We start from the raw sequence: 13,470 nt of genomic DNA on the forward strand, positions 1-13,470 counted from the left end.
TGCCATCGATTTTCCCTGGCTCCAGCTTGCCATTGGATGATTGAGTTTTACTACTGTCTTCAGGGATTAGAGGCAGATTGAGATAGTGGCAAGGTCCAAGTGGGACACTGGTAATGTCGACTCACTCTTACATGACTTGTTTACACGTTTGGTCATTCGCAGGCTGTTCTGCATTGACCAGTGATTATACTTGTCGGAGAGTCTTTTTTTTTTCTGCAGATTCTTTGGTAATGAAGTGGGAGCGTCTGCTGGTTGCATACTGTTGTTTCGGCTATGTTGGCTACTGCTTGTTACAGTAAAATGACTACCTATTTCTTTCTATTTATTTCAAGCAAACCCTTTTTTGCTGCTGGAAATACACAACTCACTGTAGAAACTTTCATCAAGCAACTTTGGGTTGAATTCATGTCATGTACAGTATGTATGTACACTACATGACCAAAATGGATACCTGAACAAAGTACGTGGTAATCTGGATTACCTCAACTGTATGTGATTGTGGAACATGTTTTTCTAAAACCATGTAGTACATTAACATGCTATCATAACAGTTACTAGTCTACTTTGCCAAAAGGGCATTAGGGAGTTGGTCTTTCAATTTCTTCACACCCAAATGGGAAAACCATTTGAAAAGGCCCGAAAGGCCCGAAAAGGCCGTCCCTAAACTGTTGCCACCAAGTTGGAAGCACACTATTGTCCAACATATCTTTTTTACAGGATGTAGCTTTAAGATTTCCCTAAATTAGAAATTAGAAAACCATGCTAAACAGCTCCAGACCAAAGATTAATCCAACACAAAGCCCCACACAGTGCATAAATTAGCACGAGCAATCCACACAATGGACAAAAAGGAAAAACATTTTGTTTGTCTGCCATTGTGTATTTTTGTCTTTTCAACAGATCCTTTAAAACGACCTAACTGAACTAAACAGGCGAGTTTTGGGTTGAGTCAAAATAAACTACAGTTAAAATAATATAAAATACTGCTAGACTTGCCTTTACCATACAGTGTCTAATACTACTAGCCCCAGTGGTCAGTAAACCTGAGCCCAGGCTGTAATCCGATGGTGCAGTAAGCATTTTCTTACATTTACATTTTTACCCACCGTAATAATTCATAACACTGGCCTCAGTGTATCCTATGTTATGGTACCCTAAGAGATGTTGTGAGTGGTTTGAGAGAAGAGATGCAGCAACAGAGAGCAGAAGATAAGTTATTAGGGTTCACGGCATGAGGAAGGTGCACAAAAACAGGAATGCGAGTTGAATTCCAAAGGTCTTTAGATTGACGCCGGAAAACCAACACCAGCTCCGTTTCCTGTTTAATGAGTCAGACAGGGAAATCTCTCTTACTTCTCTGTCCTGTCTTTCTCTCTGTTGCTCCCTCTCCCATTATTTTTTGTGCGTGTTATGTGTTATTTCATATGCAGTGGCACAGCGTAATAGTTCAACAGTACATTCTCTAGCACGAGCAAAGCATATTAAATAATTCTAACATAAAGGTCGCTGCTGTTGTAAAACTGATTGGAGTCAAAGTGTTTATGTGACTCACATCGCCCCGATAGCTTTCTCCCTCTGAGCATTTATTCAGCGTAGTGTTTGAGAGAATCATTATGAAGCTGTTCTTAAAAAGCGGTCTCTGAGTGCTGCAGTATGATACGGGTGACTGACAAGGCGTTTTATCTTTTTCTCTCGGGGAAATGACTCATTTAACACGCACTATTGAAGGTGTGAATGAAAAGGCTGTTGAGTATTTCTGAAAGGCTTTTACATTTTTTGTGTTTGTGTGTCAGTGAGGCTTGTCACAGGTCGTCATCCCCGTGGCTGGCGTCGCCTCAGCCAGATGACATGTTGCGGTGTGAGAGAAGAGTTGTGATTAGTTTTGGTAAGCTTCAGACCGCGACTGCGATAGTGTGGGAAAGGAGGCAGCACAGATACAAATCATTGATTTCACCAAGGTTATTTTACAAGATGTACCCAGAGTAGAAACCTTTTGCTCTGAATCCTAAAATCTGACTTAAATAAAGTGTCCTTCTACTAGGATTTGTGGTTTTAAGGCTTGGTATGTATGCTCTACGCAGAGCACGCCGTGGACTACGCAAGTTAATCAGAAAGGGTCACATTTGAGATCTCCTCAAAAGAAGTCTGACAAAACAAACATCAACAGTCATCATGCATAGATATTTCAGAATCAGAAATACTTTATTGATTCCCAAAGGGAAACTCTGTGTTGCAGTTGCTCAAATAGTAGAAATATAAATAAAGAAATATAAGGAGTGTGGATATTTACATAGTTAAAGGAATATTATTATACAGTATTTACATAATTAACATAATGAAGGTGTTGCAATGGTGAAAAGTAATAATAATAATAATAATATTAATAGTAGCAGTTGAGTATTGCACACATTACAAGCCAGTGTTACTGCACAAAACAGATAATAATGTCCAGTTTGTCAGACACTTAGAGGAAGGAGTTATAAAGTTTGATGGCCACAGGCAGGAATGACTTCCTGTGGCGCTCTGTGCTGCATTTTGGGAGAATGAGTCTATTACTGAAAGTGCTCCTGTGATTGAGCAGCAAGCCACGGAGTGGGTGCGAGACATTGTCCAAGATGGCATGTAGTTTGGACAGCGTCCTCCTCTCTGACACACCCGACAGAGAGTCCAGCTCCACCCCCACGACGTCACTGGCCTTGCGGATCAGTTTGTTGAGTCTGTTGGCGTCCACTACCCTCAGCCTGCTGCCCCAGCATGCAACTGCAAACAGGATAGCACTGGCCACCACAGACTCATAAAACATCCTCAGCATCGTCCTGCAGATGTTGAAGGACCTCAGCCTCCTCAGAAAGTAGAGACGGCTTTGGTCCTTCCTGTAGAGGGCTTGAGTGTTCTTGGCCCAGTCCAGTTTATTGTCCAAGTGCACTCCCAGGTATTTGTAGGAAATTTGTAGAGAAAACAAAGGTGGACAATTAAACATCCATCACAGCACACAGACTGACTTCCAGGTTAACCTTTGACCTACTGTACCTACCATAGTTTGCCTCTGCGACTAAAATATACTACAAAATTAAGACCCAAGTTGTAATAAACCAGAATCTTTCTTTATAATAACTTCCATTAGTCATTTTTGGCTTTATACCTGGTTCCATTGATTTTCCTCCTCTGCCAACATGATAGTTTTTGGTTTTGAGTGAACTGTCTCAACAGCTATTAGATGGATTGCAATACAGTTTTGGTACAGACAATTATTTTCCCTACAGGGTGAGGTTTGAGAAGCTTTGTGATCCCCTAGTCCAGTCTGGGACTGTTTCGTCTGCTGCATGGGAGACAGTTACTTCCAAAAGAGAGGCTTAGGGAAACGGCTACTTTTTATCAGTGGTGGGAAAGTTAACGTGATGTGCATCCTTGAATCTTTTTTTCCCCAGCCCTTTTTTGTAAAACACTTCTAATGATATGTTAGCCTCACTTTGAAATGATTTTGGCCATAGGGGGGCAGCAATGAGCCCATAATGGTTTGGCCCACTTGAATGTGGAAAGAAGACACTACAAACAGAAGCTTATTTTAACAAGCACTACAAAAATGTCATGTATGCCTGATCTGAAGTGATTTCAAACAGTATGCATCGGTTTTACAAGAGGAAAGACTGACTGGTTGAATTAGCAAATGCAGTTCAGGTTAACTTTCCCACCTCTGATGAAGAGATCCTCATAGCTGCTTTCCTAATCTTCTCTATTGATCTATCTATAGAGATTTTGATCCCCTGACTTTTTATCGTGCACCATCTTCAGGTCCAAGTTTCAGTTCTAGAGCCAATAGCATCGCTGTAGACACTTCTGTTAATCATGACCTCAAAATCCAAGTACATTCTTCCACTTTGATTTTACATTCCACTAGCCATGTCCTGTCCAGTGTGGGAGGACCTGTTGTCTCCTTTCAACTTATGAGTCAACCTTTGTCTGTACGTCTGGGAAAGATAGGCCATGATATGACTACTTCCCCCCCACAATCTCTCAAAGCCGTCATGCGCTTCATCTCCTCCAAAGCCTCCTGCTGTTTTCAGCCTCTTAACCACCAGCCAGCACCTTTGCCCCAGCACACCACTATCTGGCTTCCTGTCACCGTCTGTCCGCCCGCACTCACCCAGATGGGGTGGCATTGTGGGAATTTGAAGGGGGGAGGTCAGACCGTGTGGGAGCCCAGAAGGGGCTTGTTGTTGGGGTGTAGTTTAGGGTTGGGTATCATTTGGATTTTTTCCGATACCATTGCTAAAACGGTAAAAACGGTGCCTGAACTGATACTTTTAAAAAAATATAAAAAAAAGTATACATGTTTTTTTAAAAGGAGCACAAAACAACAGTTGATGGCATTTAAGATTATTTTACTTTATTTCTTTTGGGGGGCATTTTGGGCCTTTTCATATAGGACAGCTATAAAAATGAAAGGGAGAATGGCATGCAGCAAAGGGCCCAAGTTCTCAGGGGCCCAATTGATGGCATTTAAGAACGGCTTGTTTATTGCCATTAAGGCCATATGGTCAAAATAGAATAATTGGTTTATAATGCAATAACTTCTAAGCTCATGAAAATAACATAAGCTTTTAAAAATAACTTATTTCACCAGTAAATTGCTAGTAAACGATAACAATACGATAACTAGATGGGAAAAGGGTATTTTACAATAACTTTAAATGCACCACTAGGTTGGCGAGGACACTTTCATGTGAGCATACTTTGAAGAGCACAGAGAAAACCAATGATTCATTTCACTTAGAGAAAAATGCTGCAGAGAATGATTATGCTCAACTCGCCAAGTGTAGCCTAATATATCGCCGTACTGTCACTGAGAACTCCTAAAGGCTTTTTTTATTATCTTTCAGGACAATTCTTCTGGGTTTTCTATTGTGTCTTGATAGAAAACACAGCTTGGTCTTCTTCATCTTCAGGCATTGTAAACAAGCATTTGGTATATAAAAGATAAAGGCGGAGAAAAACAAGAAGCTGAACTAGTTCACCAACGCAACCCATCTCAACGCTCTATGATCCGTCGATACATTTTTAATGAAAACTCTCCTCGTTCTCGCTTTCTTCTCAATCTGACTTTCATTTCTCTTCTGCCGCTGTGTTCTCCAGATCTCCACCTATCTCTGGTTTCCTGGATGACTACGCCTTCATCATTTGCGGCCTCCTGGACTTGTATGAGGCCAATCAGCAGCCGGAGTGGCTGCAGTGGGCCGAGGAGCTGCAGCTCAGGCAGGACCAGCTGTTCTGGGATGAACAGGGCGGCGGCGGCTACTTCTGCAGCGATCCCAGTGACAGCACCATACTGTTGCAGCTCAAAGTGGGTGAGGGATGCTTACATTGATATACTGCATTTGAATACAATTAGCACTAGATAGCACTCAGCTAGCGGTGCTCAAAGTGCCAAAGAAACACATTTGAATAACTCAACAGCAATGTCTCTTTTCAGAAATCATGACCCGGTTACTCAAGATAATCCACAGACCTCGTTGTGAGCACTGTCATGTAAGATCTATTTTCTTTCTACACCCACCAACCGCATCACTTCTCAGAAGGAAGCGTACTAATTGTGCGTTCCATTTGGAAGTCGGAATTTCTGAATTTTCATATTTTTTGACTTGGAAAGTCGGACAACCTCACAGTACCCTGAACAAAGCCGAGCTTAAAAGTCAACATGGTTGCTCAGTGCATCATCAGTAGTGAAAACGTCTTTGTGTCTCCAGTTGTACACACAGCACTGTCCAACTTCTATCCGGCGTACATGTTGCGTCTGTGTTTGTAAGCAGAAAATACAGCGTCATTTTAATGCAACACGAACAACTCTGGTGTGACGTCATTCCTAGCTCCGACTTTGGAGAAATGCAGCATCGTGCTAGTGACAACGTCCTCCTCGGCTGAGCTGTTGAGTTAGCTAGCTCCGGTGAGCTAACGATATTAGTTAGCCATGAACTGATCTCCATGCTAGCAATGTCGGAACACAAGAAAGATGCATACGGTTGGTGGGTGTTGTTTGGTTGCAAGGAAATAGTTCCTACATGAAACTGCTCACAACCAGGTCTGTGGATTATTCTGAGTAACCGGGTCATGATTTCTGGAAAGCGATATCTTTTCGGCACTTTGAGCACCGCAAGCTGAGTGCCATTTTGATCTAGTTCTATTTTATTGGAATGAAGGCAGACTACTCTATGGCCAATATCTCTAACTCTGGGCACTTCACACCAGAACAATCTAGGTTGATTACTAGCACCACAGGTAAGAGGGAAAATATGTACATGTATGTTTCGATTTTGGTTGAACTGTCCCTTTAACACCATGATGTGAGAGTCCAAATCCCTACAAAGTTATCATTACACTCATCTTCTTGTCTTTGTTTTTTACTCTGATGTTTACATTTGAAAACTTCCCCTGCCAGCTGGCTAGCTAGCCCAGGCTAGCAGAGTCAGTAGGAGGTTAGCAGACTGGCAAGTGTATTTCCCAATCCTGATGAGGGACTCATAGCCACATGCCATCACTGGCCAACGTAGGCCACATAAAGCACAGCTAATATTTAGACTGGATTACCGTAACGCACTTCTCATCGGGATCCCTCACAAGAGTCTGCAGAAACTGCAATATGTTCAGAACAGTGCTGCAAGGATCCTGATGAGAGTGCGAAAGTGCAACCACATCACACCCATTCTCCACTCACTTCACTGGCTTCCCGTCTCTAGGATTGAATATAAGGTCTCAATTCTCACCCACCAGTGCATCTATGGAAATGCCCCGCCCTACCTGAACGAACTACTCATCCCTCCCACTACAACACAATCCCTCCGCTCAAAAAACTCCAACCGCCTCCTACTCCCCAGAACTAAGCTCAGCACCATGGGTGATCGTGCATTCTGCTCCGCCGCTCCTCGGACATGGAATGCCCTCCCTGACCATCTAAGGGCACCACAGACTTTTGAGACTTTTAAAAAAGGACTAAAAACATTTCTCCTTAGCAGAACTTATGATTTTTAACCTTGCACAAAAATGTCGTTGCACTATTTATAGATATTTTACACTGATGTTTTTTACCTTGCTTTTATGATCTTACCTGTAGCACTTTGAGATTTGTTTAAATGTAAAGTGCACTACAAATAAAATGTATTATTATTATTATTATTGTAAAATAGATTTTAGGATATATTTTGCCGAGCTGACGGAGAAGCAACTGGAAAGGTCCCCTGCCTTCTAGAATAAATAACTGCTGGAATGCAGACGTGTAGCAGGTTTACCATCTTCACCATCTCGCTCTTTAACTTTGTTAATTATGTTTACTAATTAGCACTAAACACAAAGTTCAGCTAAGCAAGCAAGGTTTTCATTAGTTATGTAGGAATTAAGTCATAGACCAAACTCTTTTGGGCAAATACAATTTTGACTGATAATGGTGTTCACAGAAATGTGAAGGCATCACAACCATGTTTAAATTTGACCTTGGGGGACAATGAATGTCTGTACCAAATGTTTTAGCAATCCATCCAATAGTTGGCTGAGACCTTTGGCCCAAAACAACAAATGTCAACCTCATGGTGATGCTACAGAAAAAAAGTCAAGCAATCACCAACGTAACCTCTGGATACCATAAAGATATGTACAAACGTTCATGACCGTCCATCCAATAGTTGGGGAACATAAGTGCTGGATCGACAGCTGTAGAAAATAAATACGGTATTGATTCTACTGCTGCTGCTGTCTTTACTGTAATAGGTTGGGAGATTCAGGGAAGGATTGATGGGGAGGTGGAGGATTAACACTCCTACTGGCGCACAGCGCTGTGGCTCGGACTGGTCCAAGCATGGACAGCTGAGACGGATGAATAAATACAGGATTTGAGGTGTGTAGACAGTTAATGTTAATATCAACAACAAATCTGGTTAGAGGGATTTGAGGGAAACAAATACTTATGCGATTTATTTTACCAAAAAACGCGTCCGTCGGTTTCTTTCCTGCCTACATCTTTCCCCTTATCGATTGCTCCAGAGCTTAACAAGATGGAGGCCTCGGCTGTAATATGACTGCCAGTTTCACTTCATTGCTACACTTAAACCACAGGAGAGAGAGAGGAGGTAAGGAAAGATGGGTGGATGAACAGGAATATTGACGACCCTTATTTTCCCTCCAGTGTGGTGCAGCCCTCTCTCACTCGAGTTGAACTTCCCCACCTCTGAAGCACTCAAAGACTGATGCTCTGGTTCGTCAGCTACTTCTTGGTCACCAGGCCTGTCAAACCTGTCTCCATCGTGACTCCTAGTTCATCTGCCTTTGACAGATTGAAACATCACAGTGGGAATCTGAAATTCCCCTTCTGCCTCTGCCTATTCTCATCTCCCTTGCATCTCAACTCACATTCTATCTTTTTACTCAAAGCATGCACCTTCTTTTTGTCCTGTATTGCCCTTAAAAATTGACTTTCAGCGTAGGTATAATAGGGGTGGGAATCAGCGGAGGAGATGTTAAACATTTTGCGATATATTGCAATATATTGCAACTTATCACATTTTTTCCCAACTTCAAATTATGTCCCCAAAGGAAAACGTTGTCAACATGTGTTACATCTAGAAAGACAAATTAACTGCACTCTTTAGTGGACAAAAAGAGAAATTGGTTTTATTATTCTAGTACAAAAAAGTTAAATTCTCATGTGCAGTTTATATAATCTAAGACCGATATTCAGCGTCCGTGTAGCTATAAAGTATTCTGTACAGTATTGCCACAGAAAATATCCAAATACTATGCTGTAAAAAAATTTTTTCCCCCACCCCTTAGGTATAAGGAACACTAATGGCATAGACTATAACTCTAAAAAGTGAAATGGCAGAAATAAAACTGCATAATTCAACTTTTTGTTTTTACAATAATCAGTGGACAAGTGGAGTATTCTTTCAAGGGCCAAAGGATTGATGCGATATACTGTAAATATAAATGGGTTTGATCTCAACATTCAGCTGCCAGTCTACTTCTCCACCGGATGGCGGCTGCCAGTTGAGAGCAGCTGACACCTCGTGGATGTGCCGACATTTACCTTTGATCTGTCAGACCACAGGATCCAGTCTGGCGCTGGCAGCCTCTTTGTTTTTTTTTCCCCTCTCTTGCTACTCCAGTATGACAGTGAGCGATTATTTAGCTTCATCCACTTGTGTTTGTATTCTTTTTGTCATCTCTACTCAGCCTAATATCCTTCTTATAATATACAGTGCTATGTGCTGTCAATAGACTGGTCTCCCCCTCCCCTATCCCAATTGATCACATTCAGCTTCTTTTACACATACAAGGTACACATGTTTTGATTTGGTTCTTTGCTTTCTGGGTCTAGGCAAAGGGACAAAGATCTGTCACACCCGCTTGTCCTCTTAATGCGCATACATCCATGTACTTAATGAGTTACTTCGCCCTCTTAGACTACAAACATTGAACCACTGTCTACGAAAAACAAACTCCAAGCTGGGAATTCAATCTGAAAGTTTGTCAGATTTAATGTTCCAGATGCCACAGCTTTTTGAAGGAAAGACACACACAAACATGCCCACGACATAGCCTGGTGCAAATAGTTCAGACAGAAGTAACACACTACAGATGGACGGGGGAACAAAGTAGAGGCAAATAGTTATTTTTATAAAGAATTGTTGACAGATTGGAGATCATGGTTGTGTGTGCGTGCCTGTCCCTGTACTCCGTCACACCTGCATCTGTGTGTGTTTATCGGAGCTGACGTGTCAGAGGTTTCTCATCCGAGAGGATTGACTGTGCCATTATGGTGGCGGCGCTGTGTTGAAGCCCATTAGTGACGCTACAGCCGCTGCAGTGTGGACGCCTGTCCCCGCAGCGTTGCCTGTCACTGCAAGACGGATTACCCCATCACACTGCCACTCCACATTCTACAGCCCTGCCATACTCCCCTGTGTGGATTTGTTTTAGGAGGACGGTGGCAACGTATTTGAATCAGCTGTGTTTGTTCAAATATTTTTTGTCTGTTGCGGCCCAAATTTACTTTTAGATGTATTTGACACAAGTCAAAAAATGTGGGATGCATGAGCTGTGGGTCACTTTAGTTGAAAAGCATCAGTGTGTCTTTATAGAATAGACTAGTTATTAACAATTTATTGATATACATTTTTATCCACTTAGGAGTTCCATAGTGTTATGTTGTAAGTGTGTGTGTGTGTGTGTGTGTGTGTGTGTGTGTGTGTGTGGTGTGTGTGTGTGTGTGTGTGTGTGTGTGTGTGTGTGTGTGTGTGTGTGTGTGTGTGTGTGTGTGTGTTGGCAGTTTTCTCACGGCTATGTATGTATATGACCTCTTTCCATGGGGCTCTCTAAGAAAATGTGGAAAGCTGAAAGACTCACTTGCTCAACGTGTGTTTGTTTGTTTGTGTGTGTGTGTATGTGTGTGTCTGTGTGTGTGTGTGTGTTTGTGTTGCCATGGGGCTCAGGGACAACTGAAACATACTGCAGGATTAAATTAGTTCAGCCATGCATGGGGGTTCACGTGCATCTATATGTGATTGTAAATTTGTGCTTGTCATAACAGATACTGTATTGTACATGCAGGAGGCTTTTGTGTGTGGTTATCTTAGCTATTTTTAGTTTTTTTACCTAAAATTGCAGTTTGACTTAAAAGCGACTTGTGTCAGCTAACAACTCAAAAGTCTCTCTCTCTCTCTCTCTCACACACACTCACACACACACACACACATACACACATGCATAGGCACTGGCATCAGAGCATTGCTGAGATGCAGACATGCAGCAGGGTCATGCCATGGGTTATGAGAAGATCACCTACAGGCTCTCATTGGACACTGATAAAAGATAAGGACAAATCACTTAACAGGGCTAAGTCATGAGGTCATCTGTTAGTCCCATCACGTCACACCACACATTGAGACTGGGATGGCTGTGGGAAGTCATGGGAAGGTGGAAAGTCTGTATTTAAACTGAATAGCTCGCCATCTTCCGTCCTTTTTTGTTGGACGAGTTGTTGTTGTTACACAATTAGAATTAGAAATAAAGAGTCTAATGTTTTGGATCCGGAGCACCACATTTGTTAGGGGAGATTATGTCTCATAAACGATTACAGGCAGTATCTGTTGTGTGTAACCCATTCAATTAACCACATCCTTTTATTTTCTAGCTTTGGACCATCATGTTGCCTGATCACATGATGCCTACCTTGTGTAACTTTACCATGTGTAAAGTAGAACATCTAGTACAGTTTTGTGTGTGTGTGTGTGTGTGTGTGTTGTGTGTGTGTGTGTGGTGTGTGTGTGTGTGTGTGTGTGTGTGTGTGTGTGTCTGTTCCATAGCACAGAACTGAAAATGACTGGAGAAGGAAGTCATTACCTGGATGGTTACTGAATTGAGTTTGTGTTTTTTCTCTGAATAGAAACAAATTTAACCCAATGATAGAATACGGGTTAAACTGTGTGATGATTAAATGCATATTATGCAGGACTTTAATAAAAAACAATGCATAGAGTAATACCAAACTAGCTCCTCTTAATCATCACGTATAACCCACCAGAAGTCCGTGGCGGTGTCTGTATCTGCAGAGACCCTGCCCTCTGTCTGTACTTTCTCTTTTATTATTTGCTGCGTGCGGGATGTTTAATGGGCGTCATCAAAGAGCCTTTGGGCCCCATGAGTGTGTGTTACCCCCAGCCAATAACAGTGTGCAGCCTGTTTCTATGTCTCATTCTTGCTAGCGCTGCTTTGGCATGCTACCCAGGGTCTGATATGGACGCACAACGCAGCCAGAGGAGACCTGTGCTGTGAGCTGTTAACTGACACACGCACGCACGCACGCACGCGCGCTCAGCGACAGGATTAAGTTCTGCATTTACGCAAAATCTGGCAATGCAACACCTTGCCGCGGAGGTTTGGGTGTGTTTATATGTGCTTTAGAACGTAACCGCGTAAAACTATCAGAAAATAGCGTTTTGTTCTCGCTTACGGCGCTCCCCTCATTCGTTCAAACTCTCGCTCGCATGACCACCGCTGCTCTTTCTTGCTTTTTGCTTTATTGGCATAAATGTCAGAATACATTATTGCTCAAGCATCAAGAATAATACAATTCAGTAATTAGATCAGAGAAAATACACATGCAATTAATTGAGTGAACTGAAATATATAAATTTAAAGAAACCAAAAGAAAAACAAGAAATCATAGAAACAATCTCTCTCTCTCTCTCTCTCTCTCTCTCTCTCTCTCTCTCTCTCTCTCTCTCTCTCTCTCTCTCTGCGTTTAAAGGGGCCACCTTTGAATGCTGTGCTTACAAAGACCAACCGTAAAAAGTAACCTAGTATACCTTTGAGAGCAAAATCTGATATATAGTAACAAAATACACCAGGGTTGGGCTATAAACAGTCAAAACTCCGTCCACCAATCAATCCTTGTTATGATAACAATGGCTCAAATGACATATCCACACAGAATCATCTCCCCACTCTGCAGTTTCCCTCAGATCTATAAAGCTTTGTAGCTGATTTGCGCTCCTTGTTTTGCTTGTTTCCTGCAGCAGTAGGCAGCTGTTTGCCGCAATTGTTCCAGTATTGTTTAAAGCACAGCATAGTGCCAGCCTATAAGACTATAACTGTTGAAAAAAATGTCTCTGTGTTTGTGTCTCTCAGATCAGGATGGAGCTGAGCCCAGTGCTAACTCAGTGTCGGCGTCCAATCTCCTGCGTCTGTCCCACTATGCTGGAAGACAGGAGTGGCTCCAGAGGTCCCAGCAGCTGCTGGCAGCCTTCTCGGACCGTCTGACCAGGGTCCCCATAGCACTGCCTGAAATGGTCCAGGCTCTTATGGCCCAGCACTACACGCTTAAACAGGTTATTATTGTTACACTCACACACAAGCTCACGTGGCTTGATGGGTACATGGTAGCTTAGGCAGCCCTGTGCTTTGCTTTGTTCTCTGTTTACGCCTGCAGTGTTTCTCAGGCTGTTAGATTCATATACTTTATAGATTTTTCAGCAGGAATTTCTGCTTGTCTGACATTGTGCGAGCACAAGAGACATTGCAATTACCAACAAGAAGTGAACCAACCAAAACAATGCACACCAACTCCACAAAAGCTGAGGAAGAGGCTGGTGAAACAATGAATGGCCCCGTATTGGCTCTGCTGACTCACTGCTATTATCAGTAACCATGCATTGTAGTCAAAACTGCATCAGTGCAAGTACACTAGACTTATACAGCAGGCCACAGAGGACTAAATTCCTAAACTTTAATAAAACCTTAATATTTATGGTTAACCAAATACTTCCTTTGATCTTGAAACATTAGTCACAGTTTACATAAGTCACAATTTAACTAGAGCCTAAGGTGATGTCCTTCAATTGATTATATTATCCGACTAATACAAAATAAAAAAACAAAGCTGTTCAGTGTACTGTACATATATAAGAGACAGGAAGATCTGCGCAT

The 13,470-nt window shown here is 42.2% G+C and overlaps 1 protein-coding gene across 1 annotated transcript in view; it reads left to right on the top strand.

Annotated features, from left to right (window-relative positions):
- Positions 1–13,470, top strand: part of spata20 (spermatogenesis associated 20) — a 60,444-nt gene that overhangs the window by 23,296 nt on the left and 23,678 nt on the right. The window contains 2 exon segments of the mRNA XM_032502376.1: positions 5,134–5,345; positions 12,673–12,872. Of these exon segments, the coding sequence (XP_032358267.1) occupies positions 5,134–5,345; positions 12,673–12,872 (412 nt within the window).

Source organism: Etheostoma spectabile, chromosome 21 (genome assembly GCF_008692095.1).
Source record: "Etheostoma spectabile isolate EspeVRDwgs_2016 chromosome 21, UIUC_Espe_1.0, whole genome shotgun sequence".
Classification (NCBI taxonomy): Eukaryota; Metazoa; Chordata; class Actinopteri; order Perciformes; family Percidae; genus Etheostoma; species Etheostoma spectabile.